General features: G+C 37.7%; 1 protein-coding gene across 9 annotated transcripts in view; it reads left to right on the forward strand.

Annotated features, from left to right (window-relative positions):
- The window catches only part of scml4 (Scm polycomb group protein like 4), a 70,901-nt gene extending 53,724 nt beyond the window's left edge, over window positions 1-17,177 (forward strand). For 8 of the 9 annotated variants that reach the window (XM_015350580.2, XM_069178628.1, XM_015350557.2 and 5 more), the window contains 3 exons: window positions 10,058-10,264; window positions 10,813-10,958; window positions 11,802-17,177. In XM_015350580.2, coding sequence (XP_015206066.2) covers window positions 10,058-10,264; window positions 10,813-10,958; window positions 11,802-11,927 — 479 coding nt within the window. In that variant the 3' untranslated portion in view covers window positions 11,928-17,177. The remainder of the gene's footprint in view (window positions 1-10,057; window positions 10,265-10,812; window positions 10,959-11,801) is intronic. The other variant, XM_015350544.2, reaches the window with a different exon arrangement.
- The last annotated feature ends 1,206 nt before the right edge of the window (window positions 17,178-18,383 follow it).

Genomic DNA, 18,383 nt, shown 5'->3' on the forward strand with positions numbered 1-18,383 from the left:
TTCTAATTGCGCCTTAACTGTTTCCACCTTGTTGGTACCACACGGGGGCCTCCTCTTGCTGACAACAGCTGGCACGCATCTGGGCTGCCACAGAGACCGCGAGAGCCGGCTGTTGCTGCAAGAGAATTGCTCAGGCCCGTTCCCTTCACGCAGCTGTCACTGCGCCTGAAGGCACCCTTCCTCGAGCCCGCAGCCACAGCTCATGCAGCCAAAAGCTTGTTGATTCAAAAGAAGCCGAAAGATCAGACACTACCCTGAGATTGTTCATCAAGCTGGAAACTCTGAACAAAAAGTAATAACCTCAGTATTTCTAGGGTTCTACAATGAGAGCAATATTTCTGTCTCTGTGATTGCCGTAAACAAATATTAAAAATGTTTTTTTCTGTGAAGCATCCTGAACATTATGCAGGTGTACTGGCTGTAATGTCCTTGCAGTACGATCTGACATAGACAGAAAGAAGTATAGAAATGTTAGCTGACTAGTGTCGATCAGACACTGACAGAGTTGTAAGTGGCTCAGTGTAGTGTACAATGCTTGACTTTCATTTTCATTGAATCAGGAGGAGAAATCAGATATTCTGGTCAGCTGTGTATGAGGATGATTTAATTTCATTTAAAGATTGTTCAAAAGCTGCAGGAAGAAGTGAAAAGGTGCAGATTTGGTATTTGCGTTTGGTATTTTTGTGCTTACAGTTTCTTGTTCTCCTTACACGTAACAATCATAGTAAAAACACATTTAAGGCTTTGAGCATATGTACTGTAGTAAGGCACTATTTCGAAAAATAAAAAGGTAATCACATTACTGATTGAATGGAATCCTGTGTGTATAAACTGTCGCTGCTCTTTTCACCAAGCAAAACCAAAAAGGCACACATAATATATGAGTGGTAAATAAGGTTTTCTTGAGTTGCCTATTCTGTCTGTGAATAATCCACTTTTAAGACCTTGATGTCTGTGGATATAGATTTTTTGTTACTCTTTCATGAATTTAACAGGCACTTATTAAGGACGGGGTTACCAGGGCAAGGAACATGAGGTTTTTGAACTGCTGCACCATTTATTTTAGTTAAGGGGGTCGATTCGCTTAAACCCTTAGTTGAGTTGGGGGTGGGGGATTTCACAAAGATCACAAGTTTAGAAGGGGATCACTCAAACATTCTTTTGTCTTGCTTCTTTGCAAAATGACTTTAGTGCTTCAACTATTTATTTTTGTTTCAAATATGATTCTTGTTTATGAGCTATGTATATGTGAATCATTAAGTTTTTTTTTCTTTTGTTTTTGTATTGTTTTTTAACATACCAAGGTAACCAGAAAAAAAAGAGTTGCCAGTCAGCTCGAGTATTACAAATATAAATGAGTTTAAATTAGTCTGTTATGTATCATACTTTTGCATCTTTACAGAGGGTATAATGCGTAAAGTTATTCTCTCCCAGTATCTCTCAAAAATGTCCTTCTGGAGTATTAACTGAAAGGTTAGTTTTTCCATTTCATAAATCTCTGAAACAATAACAATCCAGTTTTCTTTGGTTGAGGGGTCTCTTTGTAACCATTTACGAGTTATAGCTTTCTTACTTTCTGCCAAGAATACTTTTAGCAAGTATTTATCTCATTCCACAACTTCATCAGGCAGATTACCCAGATACAGAACTGAACAAGACTTTGGATTTATGGACATTGCCAAAGTATGTGGGAATGTCCTGTATCTCTATTATCACAATCTCTCCAACAGGGTTGTGGCAAACCAAGTCGAGATGATTGTATTTTTGGGGTTATGAATAATCGAGTTAAATTCTTCCAGCAAAATTCCCGCCATCTTTTGGAGTTTGTGGAAGTGCATTGTGTTTTACACATATTCTCCCATACCTCGCTAGTGATGGCAATATTTGTAATAATAATTAATAATTGCTTACACTTATATAGCGCTTTTCTGGACACTCCACTCCAAGCGCTTTACAGGTAATGGGGACTCCCCTCCACCACCACTAATGTGCAACATCCACCTGGATGATGCGTCTGCAGCCATAGTGCGCCAGAACGCTCACCACAGCTATCAGTGAGGAGGAGAGCAGAGTAATGAAGCCAATTCATAGATGGGGATTATTAGGAGGTCATGATTGGTAAGGGCTAATGGGAAATTTGGCCAGGGCGCTGAGATTACACCCCTACTCTTTTCGAGAAACGCCCTGGGATTTTTAATGACCACAGAGAGTCAGGACCTCGGTTTAACGTCTCATCCGAAGGATGATAACTAATATTTACTTATTCTTTCCATTTTGTCTTAATATTATCTGTATTTTCTTTTCTAGAGCTCCTTATACCCTGATACAGTGTTGATACCATTTTACTAGTGCCTTTATTGCAACCCTGGATAATGATCTGTATGACTTGATTTAGTTGAGCATTTGAATCATGTTCCTTGATCTCTTTTATAAAGTACTGACGCATCTGTTAAGCATCGGAAAAAGTCCTGGTTTGCCAAACCCTATTTATCTTTAAGAGTCTGAAAACTGAATAGATTTCCCTTTTTCATTATTGTACAGAATGAGGAAATTGCTCTATGAGCTCACTGTTTAAATCTTTAATCAAGTATACCTGGCACAAATGCTGAATCATAAGCAAACCACCTCAATACCCTTATCTGTTTTTTTCATTTTAATTTTTTAACAACTTTTAAACCATATTTTTAATGTAAATGCAGTAAAGGAATCTAATTGATCATGTTGAAATCTGGTTCGATCACCAATAATAGCTTGGACTGGGTTCTTTTTTTTTTTATCTAGTCTCTATGTCTTTCCACTTGGCTATCATTTTATCATCACACCAATAGACCAGGGGCTTGCATTGTGCTGCATAATAATAGTCTTTGAGATTCTATCTATCTTTATTTTGCTGTGATGTAGCATATCTTGTTCTTGGCTTCTTTCCATTCCAAATGAAACTGAAATATGCTTATCCTATTCTATAAATTGTTTTTGTTTTTTGGGGGGGGATATCAACAGGTAACGATTGAAATAAATACAATAATACTGGAACTGAATCATTAAGGTTAAACAGATTGTGTGATTGGTTGTTTTTTGCAACTGGCTTTCAGTACTTGACCACTCCTTGTATCCATTCTTGACAAAGCTAGACATCACATTAATCATTATCTGTCACTGTTGGTTCAATATCATTAATAAAGCAACTGTCATTAAATGACTTGTTTTCTGGTCAGTTATGGTGGCAGCAGTAGATCAGAGAGCACTGAACCACTGTGAGGTTTTCTGGAAAAGTATGCTAAAAAAATGTTAACAACAGTAATTTTCAGAAGTTAGAAATGGTGTTGATGCAGTGAAATATGAAGTATTTACAACTACTAAGGATAGTTTTTTTGGTCAAAATGGAAGTTTATTTTAAAGTAATTGACATTCTCTTGGCTATTGCCTCTGTATCTTTAAACTAAAGCAAGAAGACTATAGCAAGAGCTGAGTCGTACCGCAGTTCCTTTGTTTGCGTCGTTAAACGTTTCAGGGCTTTGAAACACCAACATTTATTTTAGAACTTTTATTTCCAGAATGGCTTTGTAAATGGCCCTTGAGAATCGGGGTTGTTTCTACCCTGGCAGCAGTGCCGAAGCCGTGTGTAGGAGTGCCATAGCAGAAGTGATAGATCAGATGTTTATCATGTTGCTTTTCCTGTAAGAGGTGTGACTTCCCTGAGATTGGTACCTCTACCATTCACTTGCCGCACTAGAGGAAAAAGGATGTGGTACTTCCAAATACAGGGCATTGCAAGAGTGTTCGGGACCCCTCCTGTGGTGTCCCATATTGTGAAATTACAAAGTGATGCACGTTTTTAAACATTTAAACTTAAGATGTTATTTAAACCCTTAGTGTGCAAGCTGAAAAATAAGGGTAAGATAAGATTCAGTAAATGTCAGCAAAAATATTGTACGTTGAGTACCAGACACACTAAATTCAAACCCTACAGTGAGCTCAATATTTTGTGAAGGCACCTTTGGCCTCAATTAGGGCTGCAAGTCTTTTTAGCTGAGTCCTTACAAACTTTGCACCCGTGCTTGGTGCAATTTTTGCCTACTCTTCTTGGCAGATTTGCTCAAGTACTCTCAAGGGGATCTCTCAGGAACAGCAAGTTTTAAGACTTTCCAAAGATTCTCAATATGATTCAAGTCAGGACTTTGGCTGGACCACTTAAGGACTTACACTTCTTATTCTAAAGCTACACCAGTGTTGTTTTGGCCTTGTGCTTTGGATCGCTGCCCTGCAGAAAGGTGAATTTTTGTTCCATTTTTTGGTCTGAAACAGGTTTTTAGCTAAGACTTGCCAGTACTTTGCTCCATCTATGTTCTAACTAGTCTTTATAAGCTTCCCAGTCCCTGTTGATGAGAAGCAGAATTGTAACATAATGCTGCTTCCACGATTTCTGGCAGTAGGCATGAATATGCTTGAATATAGGGATGCTGTGGAATGGGAGATGTGTTGTTTTTGGTCTAACGTAACTCTTTGGCATGGCATTTAGACTAACAAGTTCGAGTTTGGACTTTTACCACATTCTTGCAGGATCGCTCTGGTGGAGTTTGTTGCAAATGCCATGGTAGAGTCATTGCTGACCTCAAAGTGGCTTCTAATACCAGTTTCCTCTTTGCCCAGCTGCTCAGTTTGGAGGGACAGTCTGATCTAAGAAGTGTCTGGGTGGTACAATGCTTCTTCAATTTCTTGATGATTATGAAGACTGTGGGACTGATAGGGATATTCAGACTTAGATGTTTTTTTACCCTTCTCCTGGTCTGTCCCGGACTTGACTTGAGAGCTCCTTAGTCTTCATGGTCTTTGCTTGAAATTGTCTCCCAGAGAGACAAGCATTTTTATTTTGAGATCATGTGAACCACTTTTATTGCACACGGACAGTCGCCAGTCAGCTAATTATGTGGTTCATTAAGGTACTGTAATTTTGTGTTCCTAAACAAATCTAGGTTTGCTTCAGCAAAGGGTTCTGAAAACTATTCTTTCACGATAATTATTTTTGTTTCTGGATTTGAATGTGTGGAGTAGGTTATGTATTCAACAAATATTAATTGCTACTTCAAGGTCTTATAACTACTTAGAGCAACAAAACGTGAAAGCTGTGCAAGGATGTGAATACTTTTGCAAGACACTATATAAAAGCGTTTCTTTTTTTGGTGGAGAAGAACAAATTCAGAAAAAATCGATTTTTGTTTTCAATCCTTAATTGGGTGGAAAGACAAAAATGTAGCTGTAAGGTAGAAAGCCTGCCTTATTTGTTATGGGTGAGGAAATAATCAAAATCACAAAATAAAAACTGAAGCACTGCTTTTACTAAGTGGACATCTTTCAGTCCCTCACTGTACACACCAGGCAACTAAGCTGCTTACCAGCTTCCCTGTCACAGTCTCTCTCTATCACGATTCTTATCTCAAAACTATTTCCAAAAGACTACTCTGTCACAAAGACTCACAGTTCCCCTCAACGTCCTTCCACAGCTCATTCATGGGCTCCTTCTCCCACTGCTGCAATCCTCTACAGTGGATCACCAGGTGACAGATGCAGAGTGACCACTGAAAGCCACTGTTTCCTCGTTTGTAAATCACTTGACCAATCATCTTCCCCCAACTGGTCAGGTGACTGAGGGCAGCAGGTCATTCGTCACAACCTCCTGGGAATGCAAGTGAGACAGGAACTGTCATCCCCAAACAGTATAACCCACCACAGCCAAAGCATTCACTACATCATCCATAGTCCTATTGACACTTTTTAAAAGGATTTAGAACTTTATATAGAAATCAATTCATTTCCTTCTTAAATGTCATGTTAATTCAAAACATTAGTCACGCTTAAAATGACTAGCATGTATGCATACTTTGAGAGAACGGGAATTATTTAACTTTTCAATTAGGCAGCAATGGATAATGCTGTGACCTAATGACTACTTGTATTTACTTGACATTTAAATTGAATGTAAAATGGAAGAATATAATTTCTGTAATTACTGTCATGCTATATTCAGAGTTATTCAGTCACTTCTTGGTAGAAGAAATTGATTAAGAGGTACCATATCCTGAGAATATTATGACTTTTTTTAACTTTATCTTCTATCTTCTGGCCTCTCTTCTGCCTCATTCTGTGAGTCCCTGCTTTCAGGCCCAGGCGTTTAGAATATTCACTCATTCTACCAAATTGATTTACACCCTATTATTTCTGTTTCGGAAAGCTTTTGGAAAACGTGAGATGTTATTCTTTAGATGATTGTCCTTATTCTATAAAAAAAAAAATTGTTCTGCTTGAAGTAGAAGAAATAAAAACAAGTGACTCACCTGTTTACTGCCACACTTTTGTATCAAATAAGGGGTTATTGTAATTTTTTTTTTCAGTGACTCGCAGAATAAAACATAATAGCAAGGAACAATTCATTTCCCAATTTATTAATAGAAGACAACATTGGATTTTCCTGCCAATGTCTGCTTGATTGATCATTGTGAACCCAATACTTAATCTTCACTTTCATCAAAAAGAATCGTGTTAAACAATAGGAACCTCATGTTGTGCACTGCAGTAGATTACTGTTCTTTTCATATGCAGCTGTTATTTTATTCTACTTGTTGTCATTATACTGTATATAGCACAACTGGAGTAATACTGGTTGGGGAATAATTAAGTGTCGCTAAAACAGAAAATGCCAAACTTTCCTCATCACATTCCCCGCAACATAGACAATGCTTATTCAGACATATTCATAATTTCATTGTATTTTAAAGGATGAATTCTCCACTCAGGGTGATAGAAGTACTGGAGAGCCATAGAGATCTGTGCAAGGTCCATTGTTTTCTCTAATTTATATCAATGATCTGGACTCTGGTATTAAGTCTGCATATTATGCCAGAAAAGGAGAATTGGCAAACGCTGTAGAATCTGAAAATGTAAACTCAAGAAAACTTCACTTTTAAATTCTAGACTGGGCAAACACTTAGTATGCCGATAACGTATGTAATGTACTGTAGACAAATGCAGCATCGTATCCTGTGTCTTTGATTGTCTCCACAAACAGGTTTTACTCCCTGAAGCCAGGAGAGCAAAAGGTGACATTGGTTGGAAGCAAGTTACCAACAAAATTGAAAAAGGTTGTTATAGTTCATTAATACTTAATCTGAAGCTCAGGAAGAAGAAACATTGAAATACGGAAAAATAACGGAAGTTAGTTTGACAAGACATGGCAGCCGCATTTCTGACTTTGTTTGCTACAGTAAAACTGTGCAGTAGATGTAGTCTGTGTGTTTCCAGTCTCCCTGCACACAGTATGTGCCATGTTAGTGGTGTGAGCAATTTGCAGCTGAGCTCAGAGGACAGGGTGCTGCCAGATGATGCTTCAAGGTATTCAGACGCCCCAGCGTCTGGTTGCTGTGGTGATCTAGTCACACGCAAGTAAACTTCCTGTGCACATGAGCCCCGCAGTGATCTCCCTGGAATACACACTGAAACCACCCCACTCTGGGCAGAATCAGGTCTGAGAGGCACACTGCTTTTGTGGCTTGTCGTAGACAAGGTATTATCACCACCTTTTTATTATATATTGGGGTTTAAAAGGCTTGGGTAGCTGATACTGGGGAACATGTTGAATGCATACAGCTTAAAGCACACAGGAATGAGTGTTTGCCATTTGTGACATTGATAGGGCTTCATTTTATGTCCTTTTTAGTTACTGCAGCACCAATAGCTCTCTGAAAAAGAGGAGGGAATTAATGACATTTGAGTTTTAGATTTGCTTGACCCTTCTCTCTATGCGTTCTTTTTTGCAATCAAGTTAGGTCTTTCAGTTGGATTGTTTTAATCTTCTGTGTTTTTAGACTGCTTTTGAAATTGGTTGTATACAGTATGCCTTGTATGATCACCTTTCTTTGCAGATAAAGATTCTGGGTGAAGCATACCAAAAAGGTCTTCTGATTGCCTATATTTTGGGCACCTTGGGGATATTGTAATAAGGCCCTACTAATGAAAAAAGTCCATTACATTTATTTCCCAAAGGTGGATAACAATTACATTTTTACAGATTCTTATAACAGGTTTCTGAAAATTCTATATAAATCCTACACTTCTTATAAAATTATTTGTTATTAAAAAAATGGTCATTAATAAATATCTGCCAGTATTCTCTTATGAGATTCCATAAAGGAAATCTGCTCCTACAAATGGCATAATCAAAAAAGATGCATTTTTTGTCAGTACAGTGATAGAAGTTCCCGTTTCTTCTGGTACACCAGCATATTAATGATATATGCTTCTGAATTATGTCTATTTGAAAAAATCCATTACAAATGGCTCTATAATTTTGCTCTGCCTCGAATATTCACTGATAGGTACTATATATCCAGACCAGTGCACATTGTCTGCTTACTAACAGTCTTTTGAGCAGCAGAGAAGGTATTTATGGGCTTTTAGCATTTATACATCAGAAATAGGAATGCACCCAAATGTTATGAAATATTAATAAAGCTTTAATGAAAAGATGCACTAAAATGACACTTTGTTGAGACTTGCAGTGGCATGGGCATTAACAGTACTGAAATGCCAGCATTGTGGTAGCTAATGCCGCCTTTCTCTGTGGCCTATTATGCCTGTTCAGTGATTAATAATCTCACAACATCATACACGTTATTGGCTTGCTTTATGGGGCCCATAAAAAGTGCTTTGTCTAGTTGGAGACAAGAAGGCGGCGTCTAGCATCAATGGTTTAGATGCGTTGGTAATTGCCTCTGGATCTTCGTATCTATGATTTGATTTGGCAGTATTTCTGAAGAGAACAGCAGTTTTTCATTTTACAAGCTGTTTGCATTCACAGTAAGTTTGGACCCTGATCTTTCTGCTTGCATAAAAACATCTGTTGAGGACAATTAGATCCCAATTGCTTACTCGCTCCTCTGAAATTACCTTTGTGATGCATGTAATCTCATGGAAAAGTGGGGAAGTGGTTCTTTAAGTTTGGCTAGACCTTACCACAAGAGATCAATTTGATAATCTTTAATATGTGTTGGAAAAAATGACTTTTTTCCGTGTCTTTTACAGCACAAATGTACTTCCAGTGTACAGTAGTTGTCTGTGGGGAAACTGAAATCCCTGTCTATGCTTACAGAGAGATTTACCCCTTAGGAGCAGGACCAGTATCTACTGATTGTTGTTTTCTGTTTTCCATTAAAACATTTGTTCATCACAAATTAAAGAAAACTAAATCAGGTTTCTCAGACAAAGGTCTCACTTCTTGTATGCTGTGTGCAGAGAGGGGAAAAAACAAAATTGCTTACAGTCATAGTCTTAATTTAGACAGTTCGAGAAAATGATTATTGCTCATTTAATAGCATTCACAGGCTTTATGAATACAGTTTCCCTTATTGTCCTAGAAAATGTGTTATAACAATATTCAGTATTCACAATATTCAACATTCTTGACATAGAGCATTTCTTTGTTGTGTATCTCTTTGTGTGATCTAGTAGTACTGTTATTTTTTTAACATTGTTATTTTTGCTTTACAAATATGCCCCTGAAAAAAGATCCTTAAGATAGGTTCTTTAAAAAATCAAGCTAATGTTAAATGAAGCTTTTAAATTGTATTACTGGCTGCATTTAATATAAAGCCTTTGTAGCCAAGGGTTCTTTATGCACGGCACTCTTGCATGGCACCAAATTTCATGTGTTTATTAGAGAATTTCCACCTGTAAGTAAATGATATAAGATCTGAGGCAGCCCAAAACAATTAGCCTAGTTTGTTCCATGACACGTTATACCCAGGATGTGTTCTTCTGACTATGAGGGTGTTTTACTTAACTGAATTCCTGTCAGCTGGCAGCACAGCTTTCTAGTCCTAAGTAAATAAATAACTGGAAGTTCTTCACACTCCAAAAGGCATCGCAAGGTCAGCCTTCCAGATTTTGTCTGCTGGAGAAATTGTCTGATGGGTTTTGAGGCAAACCTGCAATTTATTATCTCTGCTGGAGCCGATCTCTGTTAACATTCAGGGCCTTGTTATTTTTTCTTTCTGTTCCCAAACAGCCGAGACTTCAATGCCCGAAGATTACCTAGTTGACCCCATAGATTCAAAGCGGTACTCGGTGGACCCCAGCGACTCTGCGTTTAACTCCATGAGCTCTCCCTATCCGCCCAAGCCCTCTTATGGCTATCGCTCCTGCCAGCAGTTTTCCGGAGGCCCGTGCAGGCAGACGTCCAGCCCCAGCACCTTCCAGGAAGGAAACAGAAGTGGTAATAATGGAACCGGGGTGTGCACAGGCACTGTTGTAGAACAGTCACTGCAAGTGTCGTCTTCATCAAGACCAACAAAATGAATCGCAAACGTTTAATAAATCAGTATCGCCAAAATCGATTAAATCAGCATTCTCTGGCTTGGAGGAGCACTGGACTTGTAAAAGAGAGGAAACCTTCAATGCAACTTACTTCAGATGATGTAGATTACTTGACATATGAAGTCTCAGTTGTGCTGACAGATGTTTTCTGTTAAGAAGCAGCCATGTAAAAGCCTGTTTTATGCCGTTTGTATGTGATTTTGTAGGATATGAGTCTGGTCACAGCTCATTCTAAAAGCAATGTTTCTTAACCTAAGTTTGGAGATTTAAAAGTCATTCGATCTTTCCGTCTTTACTGTTCGTACTGCTTGTGTTACATATGTAATATTTTAATACAGTGCAACCTTATCCCATACCCTGTTAAATCGTTTGGATCACCAAACTGGGCAGTTGAATGGGAGTGTGCGCGTGTGAGGGTGAGACTCAGGCCCCCTTGTCTTTGCTCAGCCTACAGTCCGTCTCCAGAGACGCAGGAGTCCAAGCCCCCGCCCAGCAAGGACCCCTCCACCTGGACCGTGGACGACGTGGTGTGGTTTGTGAAGGACGCAGACCCTCACGCTCTGGGGCCGCACGTAGAAGTCTTCAGGAAACACGTAGGTTGGCCCGAGCTCAACTTTCAAAAGTGGTGATGGAGTCATACTCTTTCAGGACAGGATTGTACTCCACTTTCCCATTGTGTGACAGCCTTCGCTCTCCAGCCAGCCCTGGGGATCACATTCCTGAAAAACCCGTGGGGGGGAAATACTCATGGATAGGGGAAGCTGGGGGTTCGCTTTCCATTAACTGTATTCTACTCCTTATCGTCTCATATAGCTTGTAGCTTTCGCCTTAGAAATGACAGACACTGTATACAACAACCTGACCTCTTACTTACCTCGTGAAAGTTATTTACCTGGCTGGCGAGGGAAGCCTGTGTTCTCTACAGATGTTATTGATATTGCTTTTTTTAAAGCCTTTTTATTTGTTATATAATTGTTTTTCTTTTTGGTAAATTATTGATTGTTGTAATTCATTAATTGAACATTAATTGATTTAGTTGCTTTGAATGACACATTATCAATTTCTGGTGCATTTTATAACAGTGATGTGCAGTCACTGATTTTATACAGAAGCCCCTAAACTGTCAAAAACTAAAATAGCTCTCACAGTTTTCGCTTAGCTGACTGGAAGTATGCATTCCCTCCCTTAAGCAGATAGTGAATCTGTCTTTATCCGTTTTGGAGCTTTGTCGTTGCAGCTCTGCAAGACTGAAAGCTTCTTCCTGCATCATTAGTCTTTTTAAGGACTTGTTTCAAAAGGGAGACATTCGGGGAGCTTTTCATACCAATGTTAGATTCTTAGTTTTTGTGTTTATTCTAAAGTATCCTTCCTTGAAGAACTAAAAACTGCTGTGTTAGACTCTTACTCAGGGGCTGTGTTTGCCTGTTTTGTTACAGGAGATAGATGGTTACGCTCTGCTCCTTCTGAAGAGTGACATGATAATGAAATACCTGGGACTGAAGCTGGGGCCAGCCTTGAAGCTCTGTTACCACATAGATAAACTAAAACAGGCCAAATTCTGAAGGCTCCTCACCAAACCTCTAGCTGATTGCATTAAACAACGGGGTAATGCAATTTTACAGTATTTCTGTTAAAAAAACAGTTTTACTATAATTTGTAGAAAGTGTTACGTTCTTTTTCATTCGGGAACTGTTGTAGCCACCTAAAGAGGCACAGGCTTGTGAAAGTATTTGCCTGTGGGTCACTAACTGGCCTGCGAAGATGAGTCAGTTCTGTGTGCTACGCTACGCTCCTGTACAGCTGATACCTTATTTCTTTAAGTAGGACAGTGTGTTAAAGTTCAAACAGGTGCCATTGGTGAAAATGCCTTTCCATGAAATCACCGAAGCATAATTGGTTAATGACAAAAGACGGGATTAAATGGAAATGAAACAGTTGGAGAAAATGTCATTGCTCGCCAAATAAACCGCCTTTCTTTCCCAGTTCAAGAAGATTAATGTGGAATTGACGTACAGTATGAGCTTTGCCAACTGTAGGTCTTCTTTCTGCCTGCTGGAGCTAAAAAACAGACTGAGGTGCCCTGCTGTGCATGGGAATTCAAGGGTGACTTGGTCCATCATCTACCCAGTAATGAATGGAGAAATGGAGCTGCAACAACCAGGTACAACTTTCCTGCAATTCAAGGGAAACCCTCAAGCTGCCTGTCTCTAGGTCACCAGCAAAGATCAGAAACGTGGTGCCTCTACACTTCAAATGACTCCTCTGATCACATATTTCACCATGAATGGTGTACACTGTCATTTGATCCAGTTAATTTCCAGAAGACATGTCCTGAGGCATAACGAAGATGAACGAAAATATATTAATACCCTTGACACCTGCTGAAGATAATAATTCTAATCTCACACAGACATATTTTTTTATTATACAAATCATCCAGGTACTGTATGTTTCCATGTACCTGTTTCACGCTGACCAGGTAATGCTGGGATTTTTAATCTACATTGGTAACAGACTTTGTATATGTAACAAGCTTTTGGTGAGCCAAACTTAATTAATAATTATAGCACATACTTTGGCTCTGGCCTGATGACACTGATGATACGGAAGTACAATTCCAGAGATAAGAAATATTAAGGTTCATTCTCTGGCCTGAATAAAATTCAGAACACCTCTGTAGCTTGTTGACTGATGACTTTTCAAATTTCACAAATTGTGTACAGTTAAAACCTATCGCCCAACATGAGGCAAATAGTAATCCTGTAATTAAATGCATATTATGTTTTTTAGTTTGATTTGTAGGTAGGGCATATAGATTTGCGTTTTATTGTTTTTGTACCATAGACAGATTTTTAGGATTTACAATCAAACAGTAGAAGATGAACTCATTCAGGAAAATTTGCAATTTTTAAATTAATTTTCCCTACCACAATCAAACTCCTTCCTTTTTTTGCATTTAAATTGTGATGGGGAACAGCATTTTATAAGCCGTTTTTTTTAGCTATATACAGTATATATGAGCTTGATGTTTTATATGTATCTGAGTAAATTGCAATTGTAAATAATGTCATTTTAAATGAAGTTAGTAATGTATGTTAAAATATAAGACATGGTACTGTCACAAACGTTTTGGCCGATGTTACCTGATTTTGTTATTTTTTAAACATCAGTATATTTAGAAATTACAGTAAAATGTGAGCAATCGAAAAAAAAAAAGTTGTAAACGGCTGTTAATTGCTTTGCTGTCATAAACGTTCCTGCTTGAGTCACTGTGGCTTCTTCTACCTGTCTCCTGTAGTGTTCTGAAGATCTCACTTATGCATCTGAGAGGAAGCCTTTGCTTTGGCTTCCTTTAACACTATCATTTCAGTAATATGGCCATCGATAAGGCAGAGTTTCATCTCAATGCTGAAACCATTACCGCTTCCAGCTAGCTTTTAAAGCAGAGGCACTTAGTGCCAGACACTTGAGTAAAGAAAACTCTTCAGCATCTTTTTTTTAAATACCACTGTCACAATACTTGATTTGAAATGGCCTTTTCATACAAATGTCAGTCTGAAAACATTCAGCTTTGATTGTGTGTGTGTGTATTGCATTTATGTATTTTTTTAATAATACGTGTATCTGAATGCTGCTTTTATGATACTAGATATAACCCAAGTCACAAGTTATCAAACAGAAGTTTATTATTGCGATTCTGAGAAGCTCTGGTGCAAACAAAATGTACCAGGATGGCTGCTACTGGATCATTTCATGTTGGTGCTAACTTCAAATACTTTTAGTTTGCATTGGTGTTGTGAATATCGGTGATTTAAAGCAAGAACATAAGTCCTGCTTCGCTTTGGCGAGACTTAAACTGACAGAGCATTAGATCTGATGAATGAAGCATTACACTTTATCTTGACACTTCAACCTTGTTTTGGACACAATCAAGAAGCACTTCTTTCTGCATTCAACAAGTTAAGCAGACAGATTACCTTTGACTTGATTTATGTATCAGACAAGGACGCACAGTGTTCGACAGGGTGCAAAACCTGGAATAAAACAATTTTCCAAGACAAAATCAAATAAATCAAAGAGATTCCTTTTTACTTCTTCGGTTTTCTTGATTGTAGCCCATCATTCGAACACTGAGGTCCTAATGGTAAAGATTTATTAAATTATCAGCATTATTATTATTATTGCTGCTGTTATTGCTATTATGTACCTTTTCCTGCCTCAGCTGTGATCAGAGCCGTATTATTAAGATAGATTGACTGGGTTAGGCCATCCAGACAGTGATGTATTTACTGAATTTGTCTATTAGTCTGCTCTGACATGTTACATTGACTAACACAAGTGTTTTAAGCCCAGCTATTGATCTGCCTTCAAAACTCATTCTTGATTTAATTTATTAGCCTGTGAGTTGATAAGGTTTTAAATAACCAGGTATAATGGCTATTTTTTCACGCTTAGGGTTTAGGCTTTGTTCACAGTGATTTTGTGATTTGGTACCCACATAAAGTTAACATGGTTTTATCGTGTGGTGTTTCTTGGACTCCTGCTGAAAGGTGTTGCATTGCTGGTTTCCACGAGTAGCTACTGAAGAGAGCAAATGTACTGCTTGCAAACTGAGTGCAAACTGGACTGCTGCAGTATAAAGGTGATGTACAATACATAGAAATAAAAACATGATTGCCTTCAGTAGAATTATATTTTGTTGTAGATAATGTATAATTGTTGATAATTGCCTTTGGAGGAAAGATTTCATGTTATTTATTTTTTAATTGACACCAGTTAGAGATACAGATTTGTATTTCACAGTATTCCAAAACAGAACTTTCTGACAACTTTTCTTTACTGCCCAAAACATGAATCTGTCTTTCGCATTCTGAAGTGCTTTTACTGAAGTGACTGTCCTACACTTATAAAGATAAAATAATTTGGACAGTATTATTAAAAAACTATTAATGAACAACTGTAATAATTCAGGTGGGTAGCTGCGTCATCATGCATAGTCTGCAGAGGAACAAGTAATAGGTTTATTCCATGCTGAAAAGAGAAGAGAGAAAACACAGTTTTTAAGGTGTGAGCTTGTTAGCCAAGTGGTCTTTCCTACATTTGTGTGGCCTGTTAATGCTTCATTTTAAAACCACAAGGTCCTATAGTTGTTCGAAATTAAAATATAAAAACTGACGAAAGAGTTCATATATTTTTGCAAATTAGAACTTGAAACTTGCGCCTTGGATACACTCAGGTGTGATTTGGAGTTTGGAATGTAAAAGTTGAAAGTAAAAATTGTGAAAGTAAATTACTTGAAATATTAAGATTTATTTTTAATGTTAATGATATGTTTGTGATTATCAGAGGCAGCTTAGGAGTAACACACCTGGGCCACAAGAAAAAAGCCTTTTATTGAACAGCTTAATTGTTAGCTTTTTTCATTAAAGAATTTTGTGAATTTTTAAAAAGAGGGCAGTTTAATCTTACCCTAGTCAATAGGGAAATGGGTTATTGTAAGAAAAATGAGGTTATCTGTATTAAATCCAACTAAAGATATTTTGAGAAAATTTTGATTTTATACATTGATATCAGAAGCTTCGGGTGTACAATGGAGGAAATCTGGGCAAATGTACAGTATTCCAGAAAAAAAACAGGAGAAGCTCTCCTCCAAGAGGGGTGGTGGGATCCAATTTTGTTGAGACAGGCGTGGTTGATGCACTGTCGTCAGAAGAGCAGTGCTGTTGTTTTCAGGCCAAGGCTTGGACATACTCTAAAACTGTTCTATATAAAGCACTCCTGCGAGCACAGCAGACTATTAACTTGACAGATAAGAGTAAACTGACATTCCAAATTAAAATTATTAACATTTGTATTAGAACAGTGCTGCAGTGTGCTACTGTATATACAGTAAATATGATACAGTACTGCTGCAGTTGAAGCTGTTATTAGTGAATTTATGTAACTTTGGAAATAGTTTATTTTTAAATCTATTTGATTTAAATAGAATCCAGACGTACACAACAGTCTGCCTGCAGTTACAAGTTTTATGGTTTGGATTCCTTCCAACAAAATGAGAAATAATCACACTCCATGACTGAAATTCTGCCATCTTTTTCTACTCAATTTATTCACCCTGGATCCTTTTTTTTCTCTTTGCCAGTAATTATTGTGTTTATTTATTGGAAGACAGACATTTATTGGCTGGTTTCAGAGTTTTGTGTATTGTAATTGTCTCATATTTTCATCTGACTAAAAATGGTAAACTGTAGTGGCTTGAATCATATTGTGGCCTCAACTGGCTAATTCTATCCCTTATCATTAAGTGAATACCAACATAAAATTCAGTTTGTTATGAATAAATTTTGAAATTTCCCTTTGGTTGAACAAAGAGAAGGTCATTATTAGGTGTTTTTAATAAAACGTTTCTGTTACCTCTCATTACCCATTCATATAAGAAAAGACCACATGACCTACAGTTGTGTCATCAATGCAAAGTGTAGTTACACTGGATTCTCCTGCCCATTCCCAGTGAAATGACACAGAGGTCTGCAATCAGTAGTTAAGATCAGTGCGTAAAGGGCAGATCTAAAAAATATGCCAGGTAGTTGAATATTTTTGTCTTTGAGAGCAATATTTTTATTTTTTTTTACCAGGTGAAGTGATTGGCTTTTTATTGGCTGCTTGAGGCTCTGATTTTGTAACCATTCTTCCCCACCATGATTTTTCTCTTCACTTCCGAAGCACATTGTTCTGTAAAGTGGTGTTTGGTGACGTATGTTTCAAAGGTTGCACAACATGTAAACTGCTTCAATAAAAAGAATCTTACTGTATATGAACGTTTTGTAGTCTTCACTTCACATCCTCAACACACAAGGTGAAAGCTGGAAAAAGCACTGGATATCACAGTATTTTGTGAATCAGTGTTACACAACATTGTCTTCAAAAGCCTCTTTCCAAATGGAAACAAGGTTCCAGATAGAATCTACCAATGTTTTCTCATGTTAAATCATATACAGTACTTTAGAGACTGTGCACAAGAATGTCAAAGGCTTGGCAAGATACACAAACCCTTGTGATGCTTAGAATAAAATCAGGTGGAGTGTCAGGTGTATGCTGGAATTATTTTTGCTACCATCTGCCATACTTTTAGGGAAGTGTTTTATCTTGCCAGAGTACAATTATACAGGAATGCTGTATGAATCCTAACCTTGCAGTGCAAAGTATATAAATCTGATCTAGACTATAGTGTACGTCATCCTAGTTCAGGAATAAATGTGGAGATTCAGTATATTTTTAATTATCTCTGTGTACTGTAATTCCAATGGAAAAACTGAAGTTAGATGAAGGGCTGCTTTCAAGTGTGTTCATTCTGATAACCTTCCCTTGCACCCTTTTAAACTATTATTTATTTGGCTGGTGCTTTTATGCATTGCACCTTACAGTTCTACCTGCTTATTCAACTGGAAGTTGTACTTTAGCAATGTTATTTACCTTGCTCCAGGTATTAACAGGAGCTCACCTGGATTTGAGCCCAAAGCCATGCGGTTAGGAGTCAGAGCCCCATCCACTCCTCCACACCGCTGCCCTCTTCTGTTCAGTCAACAGTACTGGCGTTTAGAATAATGCAGAGAATCAGACAACCAGATTCACAAAATCAGAAGTCAAACACACAAAACAATAAAGCCTCCTACAAACTGTGATTCTTTTTGAAATTGGTGAGTTCTTCTTTCTTTTTTTTTTGCCTGCTTGATGGTCATTCTCAAAACAAATTAAGAGGCTTTATTGTCTTTATTTTTGCAAATAAGGACATTTGTTATTTGCTTCAGCCTTTGATTTCTATGCAATGGCCCCCTTTAAAGAACATCTACAGAAATTCTTTAAAACTATTGACTAATTTTGCCATTCTTGTTTTTGATTTTTTTTGCTTTTCTTTCCTTTTTTGTTTTACCTGTATATTAATCCAGCAGGCAGGCTCCCACAATGGATATCCTTGTGTTTCGTGCAGTTAATAAAAAAATGCAATTCTTTTATTCCAG

The sequence above is a fragment of the Lepisosteus oculatus genome, chromosome 2, assembly GCF_040954835.1.
Source record: "Lepisosteus oculatus isolate fLepOcu1 chromosome 2, fLepOcu1.hap2, whole genome shotgun sequence".
NCBI classification, from domain to species: Eukaryota; Metazoa; Chordata; class Actinopteri; order Semionotiformes; family Lepisosteidae; genus Lepisosteus; species Lepisosteus oculatus.